General features: G+C 39.1%; 1 protein-coding gene across 1 annotated transcript; it reads left to right on the forward strand.

Moving 5' to 3' along the window:
• Nucleotides 1-7,949: 7,949 nt before the first annotated feature.
• On the forward strand, nucleotides 7,950-9,236 carry LOC146449076 (putative skeletal organic matrix protein 5). Its single transcript, XM_085102026.1, has 2 exons — nucleotides 7,950-8,468; nucleotides 8,547-9,236. The coding sequence occupies exons 1-2, from the start codon at nucleotides 8,403-8,405 to the stop codon at nucleotides 9,078-9,080; spliced, it is 600 nt and encodes a 199-aa protein (XP_084958152.1). The 5' UTR covers nucleotides 7,950-8,402; the 3' UTR covers nucleotides 9,081-9,236.
• Nucleotides 9,237-9,242: the final 6 nt, after the last annotated feature.

Genomic DNA, 9,242 nt, shown 5'->3' on the forward strand with positions numbered 1-9,242 from the left:
GTCGGTGTCAAGAAAACACCCTAAAGGCTCCAGGGCAAACCTCAGTGAGGTTCAAATTCAATCAAGAAAATATAAAGTGGCAGTGATACTATGGACTCAATTGATTCATTAAAGACAATGATGGATATCAGAAGGCACTGCGATAAGTAACGCACGATGCACCAGGCCTGTAAATCTTTGTTGTTCTAAACTACTTATAATTGCCTTTTGCGTATATCTCGCGTTTTTCTATTACTGCAGTTGCCATTATATCTTTGTTTTTATTCCTTTTTTTCTTTTTGAGAGGATTTTTCAGAATTTCAATACATCTAGTTGTCTACGGACGAATTTCCAGTTAGGCTTTGCTTAAAACAAGGAGGCGGTGGCTGACGAAATGCAAACGACCCCACCCCTTTTTTCTTCTAAAAAAAACTCCAGAATGGGTATCAGATGAGTTATTTGCTTGCGCAATCTATTGACAGTGAAGCCGCGAACAAAGCGACCCAAGATCATAAAATTAAAATTTACAAGTGTGAACACATCCAAACAGTCATCATCGGCGTGAAACTTTGAACGAAGGGTGTGTTTCATTTATTTTAAAGGAACACACACAAGATGCCGTCTGAGATGTAACTTATGCAGTTTAATTTACGCCATAATTTATACGTATTATTTATTAACGGCCATACCAAGAAACTATTCCCTTTTCTCATAGTTTTAGCGCTGTTAGTTTTAGGCGACTTCATTTTATCTTTCCCGGTACGTTGTTTTTGAATTTTTGGAGAACATCAAAATACGCGGTTGTTCAGCTCGAACGCACGCTCGCACTTGTACATTACATTACGCAAATTAATTTGAATCACTTTTAGTAATCTTTTAACTTATGTATTCTTAAAAAGAAAAATAAACAAAGACACTTTCCTTTGCTGTTAATGAAGAACCTGGTTGCACATCAGCTATATATCCACTTTTACCGAGAGGCTCTCGGTAGATGTATTGGCAGAGGGTTGACCGAAACTCGAAACACTGTTGAACAAACCGTTCAATTCATTTTACTGAGAGGAAAGCAGCTTTCAAAGATAACCTCAAGATCATTTCATAGGGGAAAAGGGTTGGCATTATTTATCGCCACGAACTGAACATCGTTACAATGCGCCCCTTTATTCGGACAACATTACACCTCAGGCCCTCATACACAAAGGACGTACGTGGCTTTGGTCGATGACCACGATTTCAAAGCCGCAAATTTAGGAGACCCTCGAAAAGGAAGACTGGGGTGTGGAAATGTTAAAGAAAGTTTCATTGGACACGGTCGTCAACCAGTTAAAATATGAAAGGCGTCAAAGTAGGGCTTCCAAGATGGGCAAACCTAAAAACATTTAGGGTTGTTTAACACTATTTTTAAACTTTGACGTGTAAAAGCGATATTTTGGCCTTATGTGCAACCTACGCCTGCTAACAAGCACATAACTGAAAGGGCCCAAAGGCGAGTGGGTTCAACATTCTTGGTTTAGAGTAGGTCTTTCAAGATTGTGTCAAACTTGCTCCAAAAGATCGCTTATAAAAAGATAATTGGAATACGTACAAAATGCATTTCTGACAAATCTTGAAAGTTGCTTTCAAAATTAAATGTTTCTATGCGGAGGAAATGTTGCACGAATTTACTTCTTTGCTACAAAGTTTCTCACATTCCCCGAAAAGTTGCAAAAAAAAAAAGCCAATCACGATCTGAATAGGCCCAGTTAACAAGGCATTCAGGGTTTTCCAAGGATTACACCTCTCGCGGACTGGCTGTGCCTCGGATTGTTGCAGAATTCTTCTATGGCAAGTATTTGCTATGCGGAGGAAATGTTGTACGAATTTGCTTCTTTGCTACAAAGTTTCTCACATTCCCCGAAAAGTTGCAAAAAATTGCCAATCACAATCTGAATAGGCCCAATTAACAAGGCATTCAGGATTTTCCGAGGATTACACCTCTCGCGGACTGGCTGTACCTCGGATTGTTGTAAAATTCTTCTATGGCAAGTATTTGCAATAAGTTTATCTTGTTCTCGTTCGGTTGAGTTAATGTTAAGCATGATAAAGACATTAGGTAATGGAGTGGTTTTCAATACTTTTTAGCACAAAGTTTAGCACTTTGGCCAGTAAAAAAATAAATTAGCGCGCGGTGTTTCCGTTCAATTTCAGACCATATCAACCCAAAGGAGCAACAATAACTGTTGATGTTGACCTGAAAACCGCTCTATTGCCCATGATTAAGACACTTGATCCAAGTGCACGCGAGATTGTTCATTGTTTTAGCAAAGCGTTGCAGTTGTCGAAAAATACCCAGAAAGCCGCAGCCACACGATTTGTTCTTTTGTTTGCGTGGTTAACGCAATGTTTGGAATATTCTTGTAGCGGAAATTGCACTCGGATGATGTAAAGACACTCGACATTTAGGTTAGTTGTTAAGCTGTTTCTTCAGCTCTGTTAGGGTTGTTGTACGTACCATTCTTACCACGTGCTAGTGGCACAATATTTCCAAAAATCATATTACCTTTACAAGGAAAAAAAGAAGAAGAAAAAATAATGTAGCCGCGGCTTTAGGGAATACCTGAAAATGTATGATAGTTCATGTATGTTGCGTTTATTGCTACTTTTTTCACTGTATGCTTTGCTAACAATTTGAATTAAGAAAACACAATTTCATTTATTACAATAAAGCTAGATTGTAGATTTCACCTGTAACTTGTATTCGGCAAGCTCGTTAATTATAGCCAATGTGCTCCACTTAAAAAATTTTCAGGAAGTCATTTTCTTTTTAAACATAGCACAGGATATGGCCAATCAAACGCCCCCGCACGTTTATCATATCCCGTCAGCATCAATAAGCTATTAACTCTGTTGTAATTGATTTTCCCATGAAATAAAGGAATATGTTAGTTCCAGTTAAGTTAACAAAAGTAACTAAATTGCATCTTGTTCTTTTGAAAATAGTGAAGTAACACAAGCAATACTTAAAATACACAGAAAGTTGAAATGTGTGCTGCAGCGTCTTGGTCATAAAGTGAAATAAGTGTACCGTAACTATTCGAATAAACGCCTCCCTCGAACAAACGCTGCCCTCGAATAAACGCCGCAGGGACAAGCAAAAATCAAATAAACGCCGCGATCTTTCTCGACATTGCGGCGTTTATTCGAAGCATCTATTTATCACCAATATAAGCAATTCAACTACTTATCTTTAAAAACAAAAGACAACATTCAATCTAAACCAGTCGTGGAAATTTATTTTTCTCGATTGTAATGTTATTCAGTTCAAAGTGGCTATACTTCGTAGCTTGGCTGCTTAGCTCAGTCTCTCTAAAACTTCTGCGATGCGCAATTCCGTGGTATCAGCCGAGAATCTTGCCGGTACAACTAGTCTGATTTCTCTCTTTCTTTTGCCAGTGACTTTTGCAAATAAGTTGTTCTCAGTGTTGGCGCGTAGGAAGTTATTCAATAAGCTTGACAGACGTTTAAATGACACAATAAATTCACAATTGTTGTTACAAGGTTTGCAATAAACGCTGCCCTCGAATAAATGCCGCCCTCAAATAAATGCCGCATCTTAAAGGGGAAGTATCATGGGTTTTTTGATATCTTTTGTTAAAAATGATGAAATAAGACCTTCAATCAGCTGCCAATATTTCTAGAATGACGAGAGGAACGAAATCAACTCAATTCTTGAAAGAAACAACTTGTGATCTGTTCTAGCGCATTTTGGAAACAAAAATGCGAGAACTTGAAAAACATTAGCCTAATATTTTTCAAGTTTCAATCCAAACCGGCCAACCCTGTCACTGGCCAGAGGTACTAATCGACAGTTTTATTGCACTGGGATGATAATTTTTAACAAACTTGACAATCATTTCGTTGTTTCTGTTGACAGACAAAACATTTTTGGGTTTTGAAATGACAGCAAATTTGCGTGATACTTCCCCTTTAAGTGCCAAAAATTTATTTAAAGCCGCGGCGTTCATTCCAATAAATACGGTACTTTAGGTTATCGCGTTTAATCATGTGCATAACCTGTTTTCTAAATAATGGGAACAACAACAGTTGGAGTTTGTACAACTTGATACAAAAGTGCCAGTTACAAAAGTGCCAGTTTGTTAGAAAAGTGCCCTATTGTTACAAAAGTGCCCTATCGAACGTTACAAAAGTGCCCCAGTGACGTTACAAAAGTGCCCTGGGTTACAAAAGTTCCCTAGCTTCGTGAGAAAAGTTCCCTATCACGTTAAAAAAGTGCCCTTTTTTCGTTACAAAAGTGCCCGTGCCTCTGGCTCTCTCTCTCTTTCTCTCTCACTCTCTCTCTCTCTCTTTCTCTCTCTCTCTCTCTCTCTCTCTCTCTCTCTCTCTCTCTCTCTCTCTCTCTCTCTCTCTCATTCTCTCTCACTCTCTCTCTCTCTCTTCTCTCTCTCTCTCTCTCTCTCTCTCTCTCTCTCTCTCTCTCTCTCTCTCTCTCTCTCTCTCTCTCTCTCTCTCTCTCTTTCTCTCTCTCTCTCTCTCTCTCATTCTCTCTCACTCTCTCTCTCTCTCTTTCTCTCTCTCTCTCTCTCTCTCTCTCTCTCTCTCTCTCTCTCTCTCTCTCTCTCTCTCTCTCTCTCTCTCTCTCTCTCTCTCCTCCTTCCCTCTCCCTCTCTCCCTCCCATTCATTCATTCACTCACTCACTGACTCACTCCCTCTCTCTCCCTCCCTCCCTCTCTCCCTCCCATTCATTCATTCATTCATTCATTCACTCACTCCCTCCCTCCCTTCCTCCCTCTCTCTTGCTCCCTCCTTCTCTCTCCCTCCATCCCCCATTCATTCATTCATTCATTGATTCATTCATTCATTCATTCATTCATTCATTCATTCATTCATTCATTCATTCATTCATTCATTCATTCATTCATTCATTCATTCATTCATTCATTCATTCATTTAATTCATTCATTCATTTATTCATTCATTCATTCATTCATTCATTCATTCTTTCATTCTTTCATTCATTCATTGATATTGGTTCATTCATTTATTTATTCATTCATTCATTTATTCATTCATTCATTCATTCATTCATGCATTTACTCATTCATTCATTCATTCATTCATTCATTCATTCATTCATTCAGTCGTTCAGTCGTTCGTTCGTTCATGATTTTATCTTGGAAGCAAGTAAGCAATAAATCATTCATTCGTTTGTTCAATTTCAGAAAAGTAGGTTAGTAGGGTTCATCTGTTTCTGCAATTATTTCATCTTTCTTTTCAGTATCCAGACCTGTTTTTTCGCCATTCACCATGAAGACTGTGTTTGTTGTTCTGTCGCTTGTGATAAGTGTGACGTCACAGGATTTCCAAGACTCCTGTAAGTGATACCATAATGCTTTTAATTATTTGCAGGTCATTTGACGAGAATGCGCAAAAATCGTGCAAAACTGGTCGGTGCATGGAACTTTTGGAGGTCTGAAATTTTTCGCACCAGCTAAGGACGCTGCCTTCTTTTGTTACTGTGCATACGTTCTTCGCATCTCGGAATGGTCTCTGGCTCTAGTTGTTCAAAGAGCAGATAGCTTTATCCAGCGGATAATTTGCTATCCTGTTGATAAATTGTATTGGTTGAAGTTACATTTAATCCACTTTATAGCTATTTATCCACTGGATAGGGTTATCTGCTCTTTAAACAACTTGGGTCTTATTTTTTATGTACGGTGCTTACTAATTCAAGGGTTTTTGCGCGCTTTCAGTGACTCTGCGAGGAAAAGAAAATCTTAACAAGTGTTATTGAAATCCAAAAAGAAAACCACACAACCACGCAATGTCCGTGACATATATTGTTATGCATTTTAAAACTTTTTAGAACTATTCTTTCGGCAAAAAGTGGGAATCATCATTCTGCTTATACTACCAAGAAGCACGTGTACGGGTGTAGCAAATTATTAATAAAGCTCATGAAAGCAATTTGATGTGTATGATTTTCTCCCTACTGCATATTCTTCCATTAGCCATTAAAACATGCTAGACAAACAGACTATCTAGACAGAAACGGGGAGGGGGGCTAATTATGCCCGCGGCGACTTTGGACCTGTATAACATTTTTAATATTTGAGCAAACGGCCTGAAGCTTCAGGACTTTTTCAGAGATTTATCTGGGAAAAATTTAATGTGGTCGGTTAATGACGATTAACTTGACTTCAGAAAATAACTTTTAAAAATGAGGTTAAATCACTTTTTCCCATAAAGTTTATGTTTTTAGCTCATATTAGTGTTCCTTTATTGGTTTTGGTTACTTGTCGTTCAATTTTGGCGCTTTCCAGGCCCCCGTTGTTCAAAGAGTGGATAACTTTATCCACTGGATAAGTCACTATCCAGCGGCGCAAATGTACTACAACTAAAACCTTTGGCAAGTTTTCCACACAATCCCATACTTAAATTTGACATATGCTTCTACTCTATCCACAAATTATAGGGCTATTGGGAAAATCTTGCACACATTTCATCTGCCGGATAGTGACCTATCCAGTGGATAAAACTATCCGCTCTTTGAACAACTGGGGCCAGAAGTTTTGGGAAAATCCAGAAATTAAAGATGGCGCATCCAAGATGGCCGCCATTTGGCAATCATGACCGAATTACAGCCTTAAATGACGTCACCACTTCACGATGCGGACGTACTATCTATCCTCTAAGTGTCACTGTCATAGCTTTTATACTTCTGAAGTTATGGAGGGGTTATAATTCCCCCTTCCGCCCTCCCGGCCCCAGAAGATCAAAAAAGATAGAGTTAAGGGGAAAACGGCAGTATTTGGCACGGTAAACAGAACTCATCTCAATAATTTTTCTTGCAGTTTGAATTTTGTAACATCTCTGGATTTCAAACTCACACAATTTTTTTTGTTGTTGTTTTTTCAGATCCCTCTTCTTGTAACGAACTGTACGAGAATATGATCCGTAAGTTGACAAGCACAGCTGACGTAATTAATTTGAGCTAAAACAAGTAACAATTATTGGCGTGTTTACATCTCTTCTTCGGAAGGACATCGAATCTGACATCGAATCTGAAGGACATCGAAATCTTTTACATTCATTTCGTTTCACCTTTTCTAGTTTTAGGCAAAAAAAATTAAACATTCAAAACGTAATTGAGAAACAGTTTGGCGGGCCTTCAAAAAATTACAACGATTCTAGATTCCTTATAAGTTATTTAGTCGAAAAATATTGTTATCTGTCCGAACAGTGTGCAATGTTCCGGACAGTTAACGTTAACCGATAAATGATAGTTCGTGTAATTTGTGGCTGCTCCTATTCATTACCTCTTCATCCCTTTCTTAGTTATTTGTCTGTTTTTAAACCAAGACCACATAATCCGGCCGATCACATCAAGTTGTGTAAATAGCACAATAAGCCAATCACAAGTCAAGGCGAATGCATGTAACCAGCGCCAAGTGCGTCAATTTTATACTGGGATATCATAACGCCACTGAATGGTCGGCCTATAAACGGTGATGTCAAAAAAAATTTATACGACGAGACCAGCGTATATGTGCGCCTTTACATAGCTACAAAATAATTCTACAACAACGAGAGGAAAGACATCAACTCACTTCTTGAAAGGATCGGAACAACTTGTGATCTGTTCTAGTGCGAGAACTTGAAAAACCTTTAGCCTAACATTCAATCCATTTCGACCTACTCTGCGTCTGGCCAGAGGAACTCTCGACAGTTTTATTGCACTGGTGTGATGATTTGTAACAAAACCATGCAATGATGTTTCTGTTTCTGGTGACAGACAAACATGTTCCGGTTTTGAAATGACATCAAAATCGCGTCATACTTCCCCTTTAAGGCTTTTTACGGTGGCTTTCTCATGTATATTTCTTTATCTCATTAAGATAAAAAAAAAAAAAAAGAAAAAAGAAAAACAAATTGCGTAGTGTCTAACACCAGGTTTCTCCCTACCCTTGGTGAAAGAACTTTGATTGCCACCAGCCACAACAAACTGGCCTGTTATAAGAAACAGCTTAAGACTTTTATAGTTAGTAAAGCTTTTTCGTGTGGAGTAGTATTATCTTAGGCATGTGTGGCACATTATTTTATTTTTAACTTAAGTTGACTTGTTGTTGTAAACAGCCAGCACATTTGATCATTGTTATGCTAAAACGCATTTTATAAATGGATTATTTATTATTAAAAATCGCAGCGCCAACTGAATCACCTGTTGAGATTTCGGAGGTAACCGTTTTGAGCAGTCACATAGCGAAGGAAAGCAAAACACTCAGTAGAAAACAGGGTTGGCCTTGTTTGGATTCGGATCCAAAACAGTTATAGATTCTTTCGTGTTTGTATTTACAGGATACGACTCCCGGATGGCGTGTACAAACTGAGGGTTGGCTCGGAAGTGGTTCCTGTTTTCTGCCACATGCACTTGCATAGTGGATGTGGTGGTGGAGGATGGACGACGGTCATGAAAATTGATGGTGCAAAGGTACAATTCCTTCTAGATTTTATTTCTCATTTCATTCTTGGTTATGAAAATGGATTTTTTTTCTCTCTTTAATTTCAGCAAACCTTCATTTACAGCTCCAACTTGTGGACTAACAGAGAAAGCTACAACCTTGATGGAGGACAGACTGGGCTTGACCAAAGTGAAACCAAGCTGCCGACCTACTGGAACACCTCCTTTACCAAGATCTGTCTTTCGATGGATCCCGGCCAGTACATCACGTTTGTTACCATCAACAAGCAGGCCAGCTCGCTGTACTCACTGATCGCTGACGGTCAATACAGAGCCACCACACTGGGCCGTGACATGTGGAAGAAGCTGATTGGTCGTAGGACAGCTTCTCTACAGACCGGATGTTCCAAGGAGGGGTTCAACGTCAAGCCTAATGGTTACTACAATTTCCTTGCCAGAGCAAGAATCGGTATAATTGCTGACAACGACAGCGACTGCGTTACACCAGACTCCAGGATTGGGTTTGGTACTGGAGGACATCATGATTCGTCCAACTCGTGTGGAAACGACGCTCCTGCAAAATGGTCTCCAGATAATGGCGAGGTGCACATCAGAGCAATGGGGTATATCTTGGTGCAGTGAGCCGGCTGGAACCTGCAGCAATAAAGTCACGATGGCAACAACAGTGGCCTTCAAAAACGCAACAACGGTTAATTAGTGTTATAAGGGGCTTAAAACAGTGGGTTTAAGAGATTTGTAAGACTGAGAATAAATAAAGACATGCGTGCAAAGTGAAAATGATGT

The sequence above is a fragment of the Pavona decussata genome, unplaced genomic scaffold (assembly GCF_977016875.1).
Source record: "Pavona decussata unplaced genomic scaffold, jaPavDecu1.1 SCAFFOLD_657, whole genome shotgun sequence".
NCBI classification, from domain to species: Eukaryota; Metazoa; Cnidaria; class Anthozoa; order Scleractinia; family Agariciidae; genus Pavona; species Pavona decussata.

Excerpts from the sequence above, each read along its gene's own strand:
- LOC146449076 (XM_085102026.1), top strand. The coding sequence starts at position 8,403 with ATGCACTTGCATAGTGGATGTGGTGGTGGAGGATGGACGACGGTCATG. Across the intron at positions 8,469-8,546 it reads TGAAAATTGATGGTGCAAAG|CAAACCTTCATTTACAGCTC; the intron begins GTACAATTCCTT and ends CTTTAATTTCAG.